At 53.0% G+C, this 19,115-nt stretch overlaps 1 protein-coding gene across 1 annotated transcript in view; it reads right to left on the bottom strand.

The window, feature by feature from the left end:
- INSR (insulin receptor) overlaps window positions 1-19,115 on the bottom strand; it is a 41,473-nt gene that overhangs the window by 13,307 nt on the left and 9,051 nt on the right. Inside the window, exons 3-10 of the mRNA XM_054175363.1 lie at window positions 7,039-7,354; window positions 5,550-5,695; window positions 5,148-5,292; window positions 4,697-4,911; window positions 3,364-3,490; window positions 2,512-2,762; window positions 1,619-1,786; window positions 724-925 (exon numbers count right to left, since the gene is read on the bottom strand). Of these exons, the coding sequence (XP_054031338.1) occupies window positions 724-925; window positions 1,619-1,786; window positions 2,512-2,762; window positions 3,364-3,490; window positions 4,697-4,911; window positions 5,148-5,292; window positions 5,550-5,695; window positions 7,039-7,354 (1,570 nt within the window). The remainder of the gene's footprint in view (window positions 1-723; window positions 926-1,618; window positions 1,787-2,511; window positions 2,763-3,363; window positions 3,491-4,696; window positions 4,912-5,147; window positions 5,293-5,549; window positions 5,696-7,038; window positions 7,355-19,115) is intronic.

The raw sequence follows: 19,115 nt of genomic DNA, 5'->3' as shown, positions 1-19,115 counted from the left end.
CATGCACTCAGTGGCTTCCAGTGCTCAGTGACAGTGCAGGAAGGTGGCTTTTGTCAAGCTGCTGACAATAAATCTTTGTTAGCTAAGGGCAGGAGGAGGCTAAATTGGGAGCACAAAACGCTGACAGCGAGCAGGGTGAATCTCTGCAGGCTCTGCCCTGACTCCTGGCCGTGTGAGCTGCATTTGAAGTGTGAAGATATTTAACACCACTTAATGTGACACTGCCTGAGCCATTCAAAACAGGACATTCACCACCCACGGCAGCTGCATTCCTCATGGTATTGGAGCTATTTCCCAGGCTAAGTGCGAGAAGGCTGCAAACACCATGCTGAAGAACAAGGCTGTGGCATGGAAAACTTCCCTCCCGCCTCTCCTTTCTTTTTCCCTGGATGAAAAGCTGGACCACAGTGTTTGAGGACAGGAGGGGAAAAAAGCAAGCTATTTTTGGCTTCACTCAAGTTTAAATGAGCTGCAGGCACTTAGCTGTTTCTTAGGGATTCTCACTTCATTCTCAAGCTGAGAAGTCAGAGAGAGGAAACCAAAGCAGGACCTTCCAGACCTGCAGCAACATCAGCTGGAGGTGCTCAGCTCTCACTAGTCTCCAGCACACACCCTCAGCTGGGCTGGACTTGTGCAAGCCTAGAGCAGCTGGCACTCTGGCCACATCCAGCCCAGTGTTTGTGTTTCACACTGAAGCCTGGGCAGTGCTGTTTGGGTCCCTACCTGAGCATGAAGACCTCATTGTGCAGGTAGTTCTCAAACGTCTTGCGGAACGCAGACTCCTCCAGCTCCTTCTGTATCTGAGAGTCTGTTTTGGGGCAGGAGCAACATTCTCCACTGACTTCTTCATTTTCACTTTGATTATACTTCTGAGGGTCTTCGGATTCAAAAGGAGGAGACCATGTTCTTGAGGGCAGCTTTAATCCTGGGGACAAAACAGTTTTAACACTAACTCATGCCTGATGTGGCAGAGGCAGAGATTTGGTCCTACAGAGACCCCAAACCAGTGCAGACAAGATTCAGGGCACATCTGGGTATCCTGAAAAACAACAACTGAGCAGCTGCTCCTCATTCATGACTGAAAAAAGTCATATTGATTCAAAACACCTTTGATCCAAAGCTGTGCTCTCTCTGAAACAGAGCTCAGGTGCTGCTGTGGTCATCCAAGTTCTACTCCAGCCCATCCCAATATAAGTAACACACGGCAGCAGGTGAGATCTGGGGAGGTCCTCAGTGAAACTCTCCTCTGAAGACCTTTCAAAGCAGGCACAGGAGGCCTTAAAAAATTAACTTGGCCACTGGATTTTTTTTTCCCCTTACTAACCCCAGAGCTATTAGACTCCTCACTCAGTTTCAAAGGAACATGTGCAGAAGGGAGATCCCCAAGGGAAAAGCTCTGATTGCTTGTGAAGAACATGGGCTTGGAGAGCTTTTGACTGGGCAGTAGCACCTGGTGTGGAATGTAAAGCAGCAGTGGGAGAACACAGCTGCATCCCAGCTCATGTCCTGGAAACCCAGCAACACCCTGCAGAGCACCTCCCCTGCGTGTGAAGCATCTCCAGCAGTTGGGAGCAAGCCTGAACCGAAAGCCTGGGCAGGCAGAGGAGCACATGCTCACCTTTCAAGCAGTAATCCAGCTCATAGAGCTCACTGTCCTCTGCCTGCTGCTGCCAGAACACCAGGTAGTGAGTGATGTTGCCATTGGGCTCTGAGGGCGGCTTCCACTTCAGAATGATTTGGGATGAAGAGTTGGAGACAGATATGGGATCCAATGGGACTGAAGGAACTGTAGGGGTGGGAAGAGAAAGAGGTCACATTCCCTGCTCTGCCTGTGCTTGACAGAACAAAGACAAGCAGAGCCAGCGTCCATTCCCATGGGAATAAGCAGTGCCCTCAACACCAGGTCCCACTGACACCTAGCAGTGCTGCCACAGGACACTCCAGAGAGCTCTTAAAAATGAGGCTGAGGGAAGAGCAGCACATTGGCACCAGCTCCCCAAGCAGGAGAGCCTGCACCCTTCCATGGCTCTGGGGACATCCTCCCACCAAAGGAGAGTCGCTATGGCAGCGCCAAGTTTCATGGATATGGGACTATATTCCCCCATCCTGGGCACTGGTGTGGCTGCACCTCAGATCCTGGGAGCCAGGTGGGGGTTGGTCACTTTGCCCAAAGAACAAGTGATGGGATGAGAGAGGAAATGGCCTCAATTTGCACCAGGGGAGGTTCAGGTTGGACACAAGGAACAATTTTTACCCTAAAAGGGTTGTCAAGGCCTGGAACAGACTGCCCAGGGCAGTGGTTGACGCATCATCCCTGGAGGGATTTAAAAGCCACAGAGATCTGCTGCTGAGGGCCATGGGTTAGCAACAGCATTGAGCTAATGGCTGGACTCAACGATCTTAAAGGCCTTTTCCAGCCTAAGTGACAATGCAATCCTGTGACTCTGTGCTGGCTGCCAGGCAGAAGCCTGTTTGGGTCTGCCTGTCCCTGCCCTGCAGGGCAGCACTGACCCGTGGCACTGGTCTGCACGTAGATGATCTCGCTCTTGGCGCCGTAGGTCCGCCGCTCGTCCGAGAAGGTCACCAAGGTCTTCACGAACACCGCGTACTGCGTCCAGGGCTTCAGGCCCCTCAGCAGCCAGCCTGGCTGGGCCTGGGATTTGGGCTCATTGGACCGTGGGGGTGGGTCAACATCCACAACTGTCCAGCTGTTTGACCCACAAGCATCCTGCCCATCAAACTCTGTCACATTTTGGTACGGACTTCAGAAAAGGGAAAAGAAAAGGCCAAGAAAAGCCTCAAATGAACAGAATCCTAACCCAAGCTTTTTAAAACAACATTTCTGAAAGCACCACTGGAAGCTGAGTCCTTCACCCTTTGGAGAAAGTATCTCACAGTGAGCACAACCACCTCACAGGGAGCTTTGCAGCCCCAACAGCACCACATACCAGGTGCCGATGGTCCCAGCAGGTAAACCCAGGCTCTTCCATTTCAGCTTCATGAAAATCAGCTTGGCAACCTTGATTCTAAAGGTTGCCACCTCTAAAGATTCCCACCTCCAAAGGAATAAATCCTTCAGCATCTCATGGAGAGGGTGGGGAGAAGACAAATGCCATGGTTAGAGTATGTATGTCTGGAAGAGTTGGAACAGCTCATGTCTGGATTGCCCTCAAACGAGGGATTGTGACTGTGCACAACTCATTCAGCCAAGGACCTTAACAAACACTTTTATACAAGGGCAACCCCAGAGACTGAAGTGAAGAAGCCAGCCAAAGGCAGGGCCTGGGGAGCAGGTTGAGTACCTGCTGCTCACTGCCAGCTGCTGTCGCAGGAGCCCAGCAGAGCTGGGGGCAGCTCACTTACGCTTCCTTGTAGAAGAGCATAAAGCCCAGGAGGTCGCGGAAGTCGGGGGGCCAGTAGGGCTCCCATTTCAGCAGGATCTTGTCATGAGAAGTTCTGATGGAAGAAAACTTGAGCAGCTCATTCTCACCTGTAACCAAAGAGAAGCCACAACCATTTTGCCAAGGCTGAAGTGACCTTATCACTCTCTACAACTACCTGAAGGGAGGTTGTAGACAGGCGGATGTTGGTCTCTTCTCCCAGGCAGCCAGTACCAGAACAAGAGGACACAGTCTCAGGCTGCGCCAGGGGAGGTTTAGGTTGGATGTTAGAAGAAGTTCTATACAGAGAGAGTGATTGCCCATTGGGATGGGCTGCCCGGGGAGGTGGTGGAGTTGTCGTCATTGGTGGTTTTCAGGAGGAGACTTGATGGGGTGCTTGGTGCCGTGGGTTAGTTGTTTGGGTGGTGCTGGATTGGTTGAGGGGTTGGACGCGGTGATCTCGAAGGTCTCTTCCAACCTGGTTTATTCTATTCTATTCTATTCTATTCTATTCTAAATGGTTCTGGTTTTAATTATTTTAGAAGTTTCTTTTCTCCACAGATAGAGGTGAGAAACTGACACTGCGAAGAGCTGCTCATTGAAACCTGGTCTTACTTTGCTGCTATTCCTGCCTTTGGCCTCAGGATCTCTGTAAGGCTGTTGCCAGCTCAGGTGCTTCTCTGATTTTAGGAAAATGTCCCTGCAGAAGAGCAGAACCAGAGCACAAAGCACCACTGTGGGTTCACTCCTTCACCTGCTGCCGCAGGCACAGCCTTATTGTGTTCATGGAGAAAGCTCCTAGCTTAGAAACCTCTGAGTAGCAAAACAAAAACTGGAAGATGTCTCTGACTGTTGTCATGGCAACTCCCTCCCCTGGCTGCAGAGGGGGGTGGGAATCCTGTTCCTCCAGGACATTAGCCCTGCGTGCATGCTGCAGCCTCATGCCATGGGTAAGGAGATTACAGCTCTTGGCCAGGTGCTCAGCAGCAGTCCCGGGCTGGGCCGAGGCTGTGTTGTGCTGCACTTTTCCACCCAGCCCTGAAAAACTCACAGCTAAGCATACAAAGAGCAAACTTCTGAAGAACAGTTGGCAAGGTGGCTCCAGGCCAGGTGGGGAACCCAGCAGCACTTTGACTCGGGGCACACCAACAGCGTTGCTGCTGTGCAGAGGAAGCTCTGAGCCCCAGGCCTGGTGCAGACAAAGGGACAGGGACAGGCCCTGGGAAGACATCGTGGGCCAGGCTGGGGGCAACAGCAGGAGAACAAGGCAGAGGGCAAGCAGAAGCGTGCAGGTCTCGCTACACTCCCAGACTTACATGAGGCCTGGTCCCCGTTGGTCTTCAGGGCGATGTCGTTCCTCTCCTGGCGCCCCTTGGTCCCAGAGATCTCCTCCATCTTGTGGATTTCTGACAGGCACAGCTTGGGGTTGTAGTGGAAGAAGAGCTTGCCTCGGGCAATCGTGAGGTTGTGTTTACTCCAGTCCCAGAGCTGGCGAAGGTTCTGGTTGTCCAAGGCATAAAATGAGTAATTCCTGAGGGCAGAAGATGGAGATGGGGATTAGGGGTGGATCCTGAGAACTCCTTCTCCTCCTGCACAAACCCAGACACCAAAGAATGCAGCCAGCCCGTCCTGGGAGGACACAAGCCATGGGCAGAAGACCATTTAAAAATAACTTGGGAATTGTTTGCTGATACAAATCACCCCAATGGCACTGCTGCTCCTTATACTTCAAAGCATTAAAATCAACTCTCCCTTGAAGGAACTCACCCAGCCTCCAGCGTTTCTCCTCTTATCAGATGGAGCTTACGGAAGAAAGAGAGAGAGACCAAGGCGTAAGAGCGGCGAATTTTGAGGTAACCTGAGATTTCCTCTATCAAGCCAAGATTTGCTTCCAGCTCAGCTGCTATGTTATCTGTGGAGAGGAAAACATCAGGGTTAGCCTTCCGATACCACAGAGAGAAACACTGATAGCAGAGTCCAGACTTATTAAGCAGAACTGCTTGACATAAATTCCTCAGACACGACAAAAGTCAGCCAGCAGAACACCCCCAGGGAGCACCTCGGGAGCACTCTGAGGTTCAGGATGCCCAGTGCAGAGTGAACCACCCCAGCTCAGAGATGGTGCCCCAGATGTGACACCCAGTGCTCCTCAGCCCCTGCAGCACTTACTTCCTCCTCGGATGTTGATAACCAAGCTCCCATTGACCACAGTGCAGCCGCGGAGCTCCTGCGCCGACGTCACCGAATCGATCGTCTTTTCCTTGCCAAAGTCACAAACCTTGGGGCAGGGCCCAGCACAGGGCGTGCAGTGCAGGCTGCAAAACAGGAGGCAGAGGTGATGCTTTTGCAGAACCCCACCTGGGGCAGCCCCAGCAAGTCCCACAAGCAGCGGAATCCATGCCCTGTGACAGCGTCCCACCAAGGTGCCATGGGATTTGCCTGCAGCACACAGCTCTGGGAGCTCCACGCAAGCTGACCCTGCTGACACTGTCCTCTCCACCTCCTGAAGGGGGATGGTTCTGTCCCTTCCTACACAATACAACCCAGAATGATACCAGTACTTGACGTGGTGCCTCAATAGGGCAAACAGAGGAGGGAACCCCAAGATTTAGAAAACCAGTCTCTATCCCAAGATTGTTACCCAAACATGCAACTGGAGAGCTCACCTGGGAATGCTCTGACCAATAACTGTGGAGAAAGTTGCTGCATTCAAGAGGCAAGCAAGAAGGCAAGGATGTGCTTTGTGCCCTGGGGAAATGCTGCTTGCACGGCAGCAGGGGCATGGCTGGCCCTAATCGTACGACCACATGCTCCCAAGGGGCTCAGAGAAAGGGATGCTCTAGGAAAAGGTCCTGATGGCTGCTGCTCCCCAAGCAGTGTCGACTCTGGGGGCTGCTACTTCATTCTTTTGACAAACAGAGCAGGAAATGGAATAAAAGGTGCTGTTAAGAGTAAATTCCCTGAAATTGATTACAGCGGGAACAAGCCCTTGGGAGCACAAAGCCAGCAGCACTCACAGGACATCTGAGTCACCACAACAGGTAACTGCTGCGGGACAAACAAAGCTCTCAGTGACAAACAGCTCAGCAGCAGACATGAGTGAAGCCCTTTGTCAGAAACCCTGGGAATAGAGTGGCCGTTCCCTGCTCTGCTGCATGCTCCACTTGTTTGTTACATTGTCCATCTGTGTCTGGCACAGCTTGAACCTGCTCAATACAAGTAATTACAGGGCTGAGGGACAGATTCCGAGAAGGATGCACTCAGATCTGCGCTCTGCTCATTAGCTCAGCTCCTCCCCTGGCCTGGTTGCAGGGCTCCCCAGCCTCAGGTCTGCTTTGCAGGAGAACCTCCCCCACGCTGCTGGCCACACTCTTCTGAACGCACCCCAGAGCCTCTCCACTGCCCTTTCTTTCATCCCACTCTGTTACACTCTGATCCTCTCAGCTTGAGGACTCTCCTCTTCCCTCCCATCTTTCGCAATCTGCCCTTCCCACTTTTTCCAAACTGGAGAGGCAACGGAGGCCAACAGAAGAACAAAGCCCTGGTCAGGCTGGTGGCTTGAGCTAGCAAATCACACTACAGCGGCGCAGGTCGCAGGCGCTCCAACAGCAAGCCAGAGGCAAGCTTGGCAGCAGGCCTGCGGCAGGTCCGCACTCACTTGCTGGAGTTCATGATGTACCCCGAGGGGCACTCGTGGACACACTCCTGGTTGTGGATGACGTGGCAGCCTGACTCCCGGGCGCTCCGGCACTTGTTGTGCAGCTCCTGGCAGAAGCCGAAGGTGACGCAGCGCCAGCCGGCGAAGCGATAGAAGCCTTGGGGGCAGCTCTCCACGCAGCGCCCCTCCAGGTAGAAGTTGCGGCAGGCGATGCACTTGTCAGGGTTGTTGGGCTCCGTGCAGTCCCCCAGGCACTCGCTGTGGCAGCACTGCCCGTCCGGGGTGCAACCCTGGGACTTGCAGGCAGGAGGACAAACTGTGGAGGGAAAGCACCAAAGGCAATGAGCAACAGAGGACAGCTCTGCGGGAAGGGCCCTGGAAACCTCTTCCTGAGGAGCAGCTGAGTGGCAGAGGGCACCTGCTTAATGTTTTGTTTTCATCTGTTATGAGAACTCGTCCTTGAAGTCTGCTGCTTACTGACACTGTTTGAACTCAGCTGCAATTATTCACAGGGCAAAACCCATCTCACTTCTAAGCTGGAAAGGCTTTTAGAAGCTGCAATTAAACCTACTTTTAACCTGTTCTTAACGTCTCTCTCTTCCCTGCTCTACAAGCTTCTGATGTCTGAACACAGCTTGAAGAGAGCAAAGCAGCCATGGCAACACCAGGATCTGTCAATCACTATTTTGCACAAATCCTCATCACACAAGATCCTGAAGGGAGGTCATCTTGCCACTGTCAAGGCATGCCTGCTGGAAAGCACCTCTCCAGCACAGCTTCACCTGCAGCACCCAGGTGAGGTGGCTCTGGATGGGTCAGGCAGGCTCTGCTTTGTTTTCTTCACTGCCAAATTGCACTTTCACTGCAGAACATCAAATGTGCTGACCAAGTCCAGTTCACTACCTCTTTGCCACTGAGGTTGGCAGACTCCAATAACTGTCACTGACTCACTGCAGGCTCACCTCTTGGCAATGAGGTGGCACTCGTGGAGCTGTGGCACAGTGAGGTACAAACCGAGGAGGCACAGGTAACGCTTGGACACAGCCCCAGCCTCTGGCTGATGCCGCGGGACTCTGACGATGTGCTGTCTCCTCCCCAGCACCTCTCTCCACTCCTCCCAGAAGGAGAAAGTCAAAAGGCAACTTCATAAACCCTACTTAGAGACAAGGGAAGAGCAGCAGAAGCCACCACGTTGTACCATAAAAGCTGCTGCAGGAAAAAGTGCTTCAGCACCAGCACAGGAGCAGAGCTGCTCAGCACAGCCACAAAAGCTCTTGGTCAGAGCTGTAAGAGTAGGACTTCCACAATCCCTGTCCCCAGGATGACAAACAGGGTAATGCTGAACTGATCTGCCCTGGATGGGGGAGGAATGGAGCCAGCAGAAGCTCAAACCTGTTGCTCCAGGGGTGAATAAATATTTAACTAGCTAGAGTGGCTCCAAAGACTTGGGAAACAAAGCATTTTACAAAGCTTTCTGATTATAGATTCAAACTGACATTTCTTCATGCTGCTGAGGCCCAGCTGGGGGGGGACAAAAGGCAGCAGAGTCAGTGCAAAGGAATGTCTACCTCTGTGGATCACTTCTGTCTCACCACTTCCCTGTGCTCCAGGTGGCAACAAACCACACTGGTACTGTAAACAGATTCCAGAGCAAACACAGGGAACCAGGAGATCAATATTTAACAGGCAAGTCAATCAAGCATTAAGCTGATCAGCTAATAAACAGTTTGCTTGAGTATTACAGTGTGATACAAAACACTTGTGCTAGCTGTGTCTGGCTTTGGGCTAACAGAACAGCAGTGGTGAATTGTCAGAGGGGAAGGAAAGACACAAATGGCTCAGGATCAGCTTTGCTGTTGCAGTGGGATCCTCTGTCACTGCGTGGGATTAAATGGCAATGTCCTGGGAGAGCTGGATCAATGGTGGTTTGGGTATGGGGAGAGGCATACACCTCATGAAGCAGATGTGTGAACATCAAGGTGCTGCATACACACTGTACAGGGACAGTGCTCACGCATGGACCTGCTGGAGAAGGTCCAGAGGAGGCCACAAAGATGATCATGGGGCTGGAGCACCTCTCCTGCAAGGACAGGCTGAGAGAGTTGGGGTCTTTGAGCCTGGAGAAGACTCCAGGGAGGCCTCAGAGCAGCCCTCCTTAGCTGCAGCACTGTGCAGCAACAAGCCCTGTCCACGGGAAGGTAGCTCAGCAGAGGCAGCTCAGGCCACCACGGATCCTCGCAGGTGGTGCGGCCACCAGCCATGTGCCCTGCGAGCTGCTCCTCTCGGCCGTGGCTGGAGCCGGCAGCAAGGAGCAAAGCTGCCCTGCACCGCCAGGTCCTTCGCCAGGCTGTGCTTTGACTGCAGACAAGGCAACTGGGAGGCTCCAGATCCAAGTGAGTCCAGGACAGAAAACAACTGCGGCAGGAGAACCGCCCTCGGCCGCAGCCAATGCGTTCGCTGCCTGCACGGGAGGCATCCAGCCTCGCTATCTGCACCACGCAAACAGCATTAACCCCTTACCCGCCGCCCGAGAGGGGGTCCCCGGCCAGCCCTCGCCCTCCACCGCCTCCCAACTTCTCCGGCTAGTGAGGGCTCTTCTCACGGCCAGCCTTCAGCTCCGGAGCTGCATTCAGAACCAGGGCAAAAAATCTTGGAGGGGGAAGCCAGGAGGAGCCCGGCTCTGACATGGCTCAGAACAGCTCATTCTGGCTGCCAGAGCTCGGGCTGCTGTCAGCGTAGCCGAGACCCACAGGAGCAGAACTCAAAGCCAGGTCCTGCAGACAGTCCCGGGGGGCTCTGCACTCCCCTTGCCTCCTCCTGCCAATGGCTGCAGTGCCACAGACACGCACCGGGGACAGTCCCCACGCACGCACGGATCCCAGCACGGATCTGCAAGTCCCTCTGGACTGTGGCTTGTGTCCTTCAATTATTTCTTCACGTCACCAAGACCAGAAAGGCAGAAACCTAAATCCTAAAAGCCCACCAGTGGCAGTTCTTGGGCTACACAGGGCAAACTGCTCCCAGGGTACTGCAGCAGCAGTAACCTGGGAAGAACGTGGTTATACAGGTCCACCAGACTGGACTGCTCCATGGCTAACAGCAGCTCTCCCAGACCCCCCTGATTTCCATAAGAAATGGAGAAACTGGACCAGCACAAACCCCAAATGTTTAACATGCTTCTGCAAACAGACTGCCAGCAAGGACACTGGCTGCAGGCAGCAAGGTTCAGGAAGCATCATCAGATGTCCAGGTGTCCCTTACCCACAGCATTCCCCTGCTCTAGCGACAGGGGTCCCTCCCTCTGCCCCGGCACCACAGCCAGCTGAGTGCTGACCCTCCCAGCAGGCACCGACTCCAGAGCTGGGATCCACCCCCAGGCCTTCGGCTCCAGGCACCAACTCGGGATAGAGCCAGTGCCAAAGAAATCCAAGGTTTGACAATCAGCACTAAAATGTAACTTATAAAAGAAGACACTGCAGTACCCAGGGCCAGACCCCACTGACCTGCCGGGCAGAGCGTTAGGAGGACCCCACTCACACAGGAACAGACACAATGAGCTGCAGGTGCCTCCCTTCCAAACACAACACTGTCCAAGAGCGTCCAGGAAACTCTTCCCACTGACATTTCTCAGCACAGCCACACAGCTCTTATCACACCCATCAGTAAGGAGAAGAAAAAGCTTGTTCTGCCTCCCAGCCCTCGCACAGGTTACGTGCTACAGGGAATGTCTCCACGATTCCAGAACGGGACCAGGGACGCTTGCAAACCCTCTGTGCTCAGCTGCTTCCCCCCAGCCATGCTCCCAGCCGGCAGCAGCCACCACAGCAAACCCAGCAGAGGTGCTGGGGCTGTGGTGTGGGCCTGGGGAGGGTCAGCTAATGTGAGCTAAGAACAGATAAAAGCCTGTGGAGTGGTGTGGCACCTTGACCGTGGTGATAATGGAGGATATGGAGGCCTGTGAAAGGAGTTGTTGAATGGAGATAGGGGGGCAGGTTGAGCTCTGCTGGTCATAAAGAGTGAATAAAGGGAGACCTCTCCAGCAGCTCAGCCTCTCCCACGCCAGCCTTCTGCTGCCTCCACTCAGTGCTCCATTCGCTTCTGCACTGCCTCGCTGCAGGAAGCAGAGAAACCTGCTCACGTGCGAGTGATGCCAAGGAGCACAGGAGACTTGCCAGGAGCAACTCCTCCATACACAGCCACTTTTATAACATTTAAAGTGTGTTTTATAAAAGTCACCTGAGTATGATGTAGCCTGGAGGAAGTCATCAGCCCCAGTGGATCCACTTCACCTGTGGCTACTGGCTCCTGATTTGCTTAGGAAGCTGCAACCTCTGCCAATGAGTTTCTGCAGCTCTCATAGCAGGGACACAGGGCAGCACCTGTGCCCAGACCCACAGAGTTTTCATTCTCCTAGGACCCTTCCATCGAGCTGATTCCCCAGGCACATAAGAAACAACTTGCAGAAATCTGTCTCAAGTGCTGGCAATTGAGCTTGGAGCAGCAGAACGTGGAGTTTGGTTTGAAAACACAGCAGCACTGTGTGAGGCAGGACGAGTGTCACAGAGTGCACACCAGGACAGCAACGAGCAGCTGTAAATACTTCACCTGCTGTCTGCAGCAGTGCTCTTGTGCCATTCTCCAGCAAGCAGATCAAGCCTGCTCCTTGTACTTTGTGCTCAAAACAACGTGGCAGCTTAGAACAGCAGAGGGGGTCAGCAGTGACCACCCACCCCTGCCTGCCTGCTGGTTCTTCTCCAGCATGCAAGCCCCCAGAATGTCACCAAGCCTTCAGGCAGACCTGGAGGCCCCAGCCAGCTATCACTAAATATAACCCCTGTGCAAATCGATACTAACTCAGGGCCTCTGATGGCTTAGAGCTGGGCATGGTTAAGAAGCCACCACAGCCACTCCTATTCCTCAGGTATCTGAGAGTTGGGAGGCCAGAAATTGCTGAGCTTCAGCCCAGTAACGTACAAAAGAGGCATGAAGTGAAATCTGTCCCCTACAAAAGGGGCAGAAATGTTGAGTGCACCTCACCTCTGGGGAACACAGAGCTGTGAGGAGCAGCTCATTTGAAAGCAGTTTGGACACCAGGACATGGCTGGGGACTGGGACATTTCTCTTATGAAGGAAGGCTGAGCGACTTGGAGAAGAGACTGAGAGGGAATCTTCTCAGTGCTGATCAGTTCTTCAGGAGGTCCCTTCCAGCCCTATCATTCTGTGACAGTCACTTCATATAGCACAGAATTCTGTGCATGGGAACAGAGGATTTGTAATTCAGACCACAATCAGAATCCTTCACTTGGAGGCTCTTCCTGTGAGCTCTGCTCATTGTTTCACTCAGGGCTAGGAGGGTGCTTTCTTCTTGTTATGCTTTGTTCACTTCCAATCCTCATCACAGCTGAAGGATTTTTGCTTCTACCATTCAGGGGCTGACACACCACCTGGGGTTCTCCTCAAAGCCTCACGTTAATATTTAACTCTATCTTGCTCCTCCTGATGCACAGCATCTAGCAAACATCCCTGCTCACTCTGACCTACTCAGATCAACCCTGCTCACTCATGCTGCGATCCAAGAGACCCAGGAGGATCTGCAGGGAATTGGTCCAGGAAGCCATGGATGTCCCAGAGGTGTAACTGTCTGTAAAGTCTCTGTCCCCACTGTGTCTGAATGCAAATCTTTGCTTGCTGAACCAGCAGGATGTGACCCACCTCCCTCCCAAGCCTGGTGACCCCATAGCACAGTGCCAGGGGCAAGCTTCTCATCAGGCAGAACTGCCTTGTGCTCAGCAGCAGGGACTGAGCAGAATCAGGAGCCAGCAGCTTAGTGCTGAATGAGAGAGGATGCAGCTGGACAAGCCATGGAAGAGAAGCATGGGAGCTGGTGTCTGCCCTGCTGAGAAACAGAGACATAAACAAGAGCAGCAGTGCTTCATCATGCAGTGATGGTCCAAGACCAAGGTCCAGCTCCTTCCTTCTAACACAGGCCCAAGACCAGCTGCTGCCTTTGCCTACAAACCTGTCCTGAAGCTGAGGAGTGATATGGCTGAAGAAGGAGGGAAGGTGTTCAACCTTTGCTTTCTGCAGAGATAAGAGAGGGACAAGAGTGCTTTTCTCAAGGCTGCAGAGGATGGAGTAGCAAACAAGGCAAGAAAGAAGGGAAGCTAAGCTGAGACCTTCAGCTGTGCTGGGAACAGGGCAGCAGAACCCAGCCTGGATGCATGGAACAAGAGCAAACCCACAGCAAAAAGGATGCACAGGTTAGAGCAGAGAGGAAAGTGGAGTAGTCCAGAAGAGAGGTAATAAAATGGGTGGAAGTACAAGATTAACCACAAGGAGATTGAGCTGATAACTAATGATCTACACAGAAATGTCAGACAGAGGTTAAGATTTTAATCTGGACAGATTCCACAGCAGAGTGAGGAATTGTAAACAGAGATCCTGAGACTGAAGTTGTGCTTGTGGGTGAAGAACTGAAAAGCAGCAGAGAGAAGGAAGGAATACAACTCATTCCAGATGCCCCCTTCAGACCCCACTGCCCAGAAAGGATGAGGAGAGAGAGGTGAAGGATCACCTGAAGACCAGTTGTGCAAAGGAGCAGCTGGAGGATGACTTTTCCCATGCAGCAGAGCTCACCAGCCCTGCCAGCCAGGGTTTTGCTCCCTCTGTGCCCAGGATGCAGAAACTGGTTTAGTGCAGGGTCATTTAGCATGCTGCCCAAATCCAGGCCAGCCCTGGAATGGCTGTGGTGGGAATCTGATCACAGTGCCAGTCTCTGTCCCACTGCAGCCTCTCCAAGGGTAAAGGGCTTTGCTCTGCACCAAGCAGGGCTGACTAATGGAGACAGCAGCAGAGGGAAGGCGACTGGGTCTCCAGCAGCCTCTCCAAGCAGGCAGCACCCTTGGAAGAAGAGCTGCTGGGCTGCTGCCTCCTCCCCAGCATAACCCGAGGCTGGCAGGAGGCAACCTGGCAGGCACCAACCCAGAGCAGTTCCAGCCCATCAGCAGCCAGCACAGAGAAGGCCTCACCAAAGGGCTGACAGACATCCTTCTGCCACCAGATTGATTTCCCACCTAGCTCCATCCCGAGCCAAACCTGGTGGAGCATGGCTGCCAGTAACCCCCGAGGGGCCTGCTTTCCCCTGCCCACAACATGTTATTTTTCTCTGTCATATCTGTGTCTCCTTACCAGGCCTAGCAGATCAGATGCACACTCTGCATGCAGCCATCTAACGGCCTCCCCAGCTCCTGTCCACTCCTTTACACAGCCCTCTTCCTCTGCCCAAAGCTGCAAGCCTGCTCTCCAAAGCTTATTTCTAGGAATAAGCCTTTCCTTAGCAGTACTGAAATAGATCCTGTTTGCTTGCAGTCAGAGCCAAGCAGTTGAGACCTCTCTATGAAATGTGGTTTTCTTTACTACTTGTCCATCTCCAAGTCATTCAGTGCAGGATGTGGCCCTGCACAGGCTCTCCAACTCAGCTCTGTCCCTATAGGGTTTGATCTACAGCCCTCTCAACAGCTTATTGCCAAGTCCTGCTCAGCCCCCTGCAGCCCCAGAGCAAGGCTTGCATCTAAAAGCACTCCAGGGCAGGCTCCGGGGGGCTCTGGTTAGTCACTGTCAAATCTCAGCATGGGGAGCCCTACAGCATGTCTGAAGAGCACAGCCTGGAGTTGTTCTGCTATCACTGACTGCACTGGGTGGGAAAGCAAGGCCCTGCTCCTTGGTGCTGATGGGCAAGGACAAGGCAGCAGCTCCTCCTTCCCCAGCACAGCCATGCAAAACACCAGCACGTTTTTCTTATCACACCCACTGAGCCCAGGCCCTGCACAGCCTCACAGGAGAACATTTTTGACTTCCCAGAAGAAAGCCTGATGCAGATACCCAGTTCTGACAGACCTGCAGGATGGTTTTGTGGCTGAGACACCTGGAGCAGCCAAACACTGTATGAATCAGCTAAGCAGCTCTGAGCTGATGTCACTGGAGTGGGGAAGAGAAGCCTGAGGAAAAGGGACTGGACATGTGAACATGAGAGCTCAGTAGCTGTGCAAACCTGCTAATGAGCTGAGAAGTTCAGGATGAGAAGTGGCCTCAAGTCACACCAGGGGAGGTTTAGGCTGGATATTGGGAACAAGTCCTTTGCTGCAGGAGTAGTCAGGCATTAGGACAGGCTGCCCAGGGAGGTGCCCAGGGAGGTGGTGGAGTCCCCATCCCTGGAGGTATTCAAGCAACATGTGGACATGGCACTTGGGGTTGGGCTGGATGATCTTTGAGGGCCTTCCCTACCTCAATGATTCTGCAGTTCTAAGTTGTTTCAGATATAGCCTCAGTTTCCACATAAATACTCCAGGTAAGACTGGAGCTACTGCACCTCCTGCCTTCCCTCCTGCCAGGAACCCCGAGCCCCAAATCCAGAGAATTGAATGAACACAGAAAGAGTTTACTGAGCTCTAAGGCCTTGGCTTCCAGTGCAGTTTGAAAACAAACCCCTTTAGTGCTCTAAGTTGTACTAAGGCTCCACTGGGAGAGCCCTGCAGACAGGCAGACATCAGCCTGGGAGATCCATTTCCTCTCTGGCTTTGGGGAGCTTTTGAGGGGTACTTACAAGGAAGCTCTTGGCCTCATTCATCCCACACTGAAGCTGTGTAAACACATCCAGCATGACCAGCTGTGACACTCAGAAAGGACTGAAGACCAGAAGAAAAACAAGTCCTGTTTGGTTTATTAAATCACCTCTGTTATGTTCCCACTACCATAGGGCAGAGCTGGTTTGTCTTTGCAGAAAAGACAACAAAAACATCTGTCTGACACTGAAGTTTCAATGAACACTTCAGTCCTTCCCTTGCTGAGGAAGGACCAGCCTCCCTGCAGGGCTGTGGTGCAGCACGGATGCCTAATGAGTTAAAAATGTCAACGAAAACACGGAGCACACAGAACCCCTGAATGCATTGGGTTGGAAAGGATCTTTAAAGGTCATTCAGTCCAACCCCCCTGCAGTAAGCAGGGACATCCCCAACTAGATCAGGTTACTCAGAGCCCCATCAAGCCTGACCTTAAATATCTGCAGGGATGGAGCCTCAACCACCTCCCTGCATAACCTGTTCCAATGTCCCACCACCCTCGGAGCAAAGAACTTCTCCCTAATGTCCAACCTAACCTCCCCTGCTCCAGTTTCAATCTCTTGCCCCTCATCCTGTTACTTCCAGCCCTTTTCAAAAGGCTGCTCTAAGGCCTCCCTGGAGCTGCCAAGTTAGCAGCTCTCCCCCAGACACCAGGTGATCCTTCCCCTGCACAGGCAGGATCAAACTCAGCCCTCCTCACACCAGTCGGGGAGAAGAGACCAACCCCCACCTCACTGCAGCCTCCTTTCAGGGAGTTGTAGAGCACTGGAAGGTTTCCCCTCAGCCTCCTCTTCTCCAGGCTGAACAACCCCAGCTCCCTCAGCTGCTCCTCACCAGCCCTGTTCTCTAGACCCTTCACCAGCTTCCCGAAGCTCCTTGTTAGTACAAAGCATCCTCTTGCCCTGCCTCTGTCCTCTCTTCCATAGCAGTTCTGACCCAGTTTTGAAGAGGGGAGAAGGAAACTCCATGTTAGAATCTGTGAGGACATGAAGAGGAGCTGATGTCCTGCCCTATTCTTTCAGTTAATTTCAATACAGACTCCAAGGCAGCCAGACCCAAAAGCAAACCTGACCCTTGCTTTGCCAGCATCCAAGCCCAGCACACAGCCAAAGGCAATTTTCTGCTTGTCTGAAATGTCACAGCCAAAATAAAAGCAACGACTCTCAAACAATGTCAGCACTGAGCCCCCCCCCAGCACCCTCCTCTGAAAACTCCAGATCAAGACCATGAACACAGCCAGTTGTAATCTGCAGTATTCCAGGGACCGAGCTTTGGACACTTGCTCACTGCCAGCAGCAGACTCTGATCACAGCAGAAACTGAAATAGCTACAGACACGTCCTGGAGCTCAGCGCTGCCCACAGCCCCAGCCCAGGACTCCAGCCCAGGACCCCAGCCCTGCCCTGTTTGTTCCCCGGCAGCAGCTCACTCCCACCCCACAGCGCACAACGGCGGCAGCAGCACTGGACCGCTTTGTGCCACCAGAGAAGAGGGAGCCTGGCGTCCTCCAGGACACCCCTGGTGATCCCCCAGGTCTGCCATTCATCAAAAGCTCCTGAAGTCTTCAACCTCCAGCTTGACACCAGCACCATAAACCCTCTCTCTGAGCTCACGTGCAGGGGTTTGGGCTGCGAGCGCCACGACAGCCGCAGCAGAGCTGCCTGGCAAGGGCGGGAGCGGGGCCGCGCGAGCTCCGGGTGTCAGCTTCCATCTGGCATCTGGCAGAGCCAAGGGGGAAAAAACACAAATAAAAGCAGTTCTTATCAGATCTCCAAATAAAGGGAGCAGATCCACTTCATGTGGTAGCCACTGGAAACATTTCTTTTGTGTTTGAAGTTTTAAAAATACCTCACCCTGGAGGCTGGGCTCGGAGCTCCGAGACCCTTTCCCACACAGCAGTAATAAAACTGAGCTCAGGGTTAGTTACAGACATTCCCAGCACATAAAAATCACAGGAAGCTGTTGCTAAGTAATATCTCTACCTAAGTAAACATCACAAAACGTTTCCCACACACACCTCTGAACTTTTGTTACTCAAACCTGCCTTGAAGATGTTCTGAGCTGCAGGATTTCGCTTCCACACTGCCCGGTGCTGTTCGGCAGCAGTCAGCAAAGCTCTCCTGAGAGCTTCTACCAGGAAACAGAGCTCTGCAGCTCCTCTGCTGTTCCTTACCTGTCCCCTACCTGCCCCAGAATGCTCCCTGGATAAATCACAGGAAAATTAAAGAGATTCTGTTGTATGCCAGGTCCCCAGACCTGCCTCCCCTAGCAAATTCTGATAAAGATTGTTATGCCCTTGAGCAGCTCCTTTGTCTGTCAGCTGCTCCAGGCTCTCGCCCGCTCCATCAGCTCTCTTTCATCACCCCCTTCTACTGGCCCAAAAGGTTTCATGCACTTCCTACTTCCACAGACTCACAGAATCATTTAGGCTGGAAGAGACCTTCAAGATCATCAAGTCCAGCCTCTGATCATGAGGTTGATATTTTGTCAGGCTGCACTACTTCAGGGACACAACTTCTGCTTTTATGGCATAAAGCATGGTAAGAGATCGGAGAAAGAGGCAATCCACAAACCTGCAACGACTCACATCCCAAGTAACTCAGATCTGCTGCCTGTGTGAAGTCCCAGGATGAGGAAGGTAAGACACCTACAAAGGTTCCACGCAGGATGAACAGGAGAACCTGAATTTCATAGAATGCTTTGGGTTGAAAGGGACCTCTCAAGGTCACCCAGTCTGCAGTCAGCAGGTACATCCCCAACCAGATGGGGCCTCCACCAGCTCTGAGCAACCTGTTCATGTGTCCCACCACCCTCATAGCAAAGAACTTCTTCCCAGTGTTCCAATTCCACCCTATCCTCTAAGGAACAAAGCCTCTGCCTCAGACATCTCTCCTTACGCCCCAGGAACGTGGCCCTTCAGCATTCCCTGCCTGATCATTCTCCTGGCCACTTTCATCTGCCCATTCTGCTCTGCCTTCCTATCACCTTACTCCACTTCCAGCTGAGCCAAGGTGCGAGGCAAAGGCTGGGCCAGCGAGCTGCCAGGCCGCTCCGGCTGCGGCAGGCCGGGAGGGCCGGCAGAGCGCGGCAGGAAATCCGATTTCAGAGGGGATTGTTCCTCCGCGCGGGGCGGCCGGCGCGGGGCGGCTTTATTGCCTTAAAAACGTGCAGAAAAATGCAAAATATGACAATCATGTTTGGCAGATGCAGACTGAGGTCTGGGACGTGGCATTTCCAGCATTTCTGTCGTCTGCATTCTTCAGCAGACGCTCTCTGGACGAACAGACTGCACCGACCCAGGAGCTGCCTCTTCACAGCAATGAACGCGCAGAGGGGAAAAAAGCCTCCTAAAGAGGTGGGCTGAAAGGGGACAAAAACTCCCCAACAGCAACAGCACTTGGCTGCCATAAACAGCACAAGGCTAGACCCAAATTCCACACGGACTACACACTTTCCTGCC

This window comes from Dryobates pubescens, chromosome 31 (assembly GCF_014839835.1).
Source record: "Dryobates pubescens isolate bDryPub1 chromosome 31, bDryPub1.pri, whole genome shotgun sequence".
Lineage (NCBI taxonomy): Eukaryota > Metazoa > Chordata > Aves > Piciformes > Picidae > Dryobates > Dryobates pubescens.
Note: the sequence above shows the minus strand (reverse complement) of the source record. Positions and strands in the feature narration are given on the sequence as shown.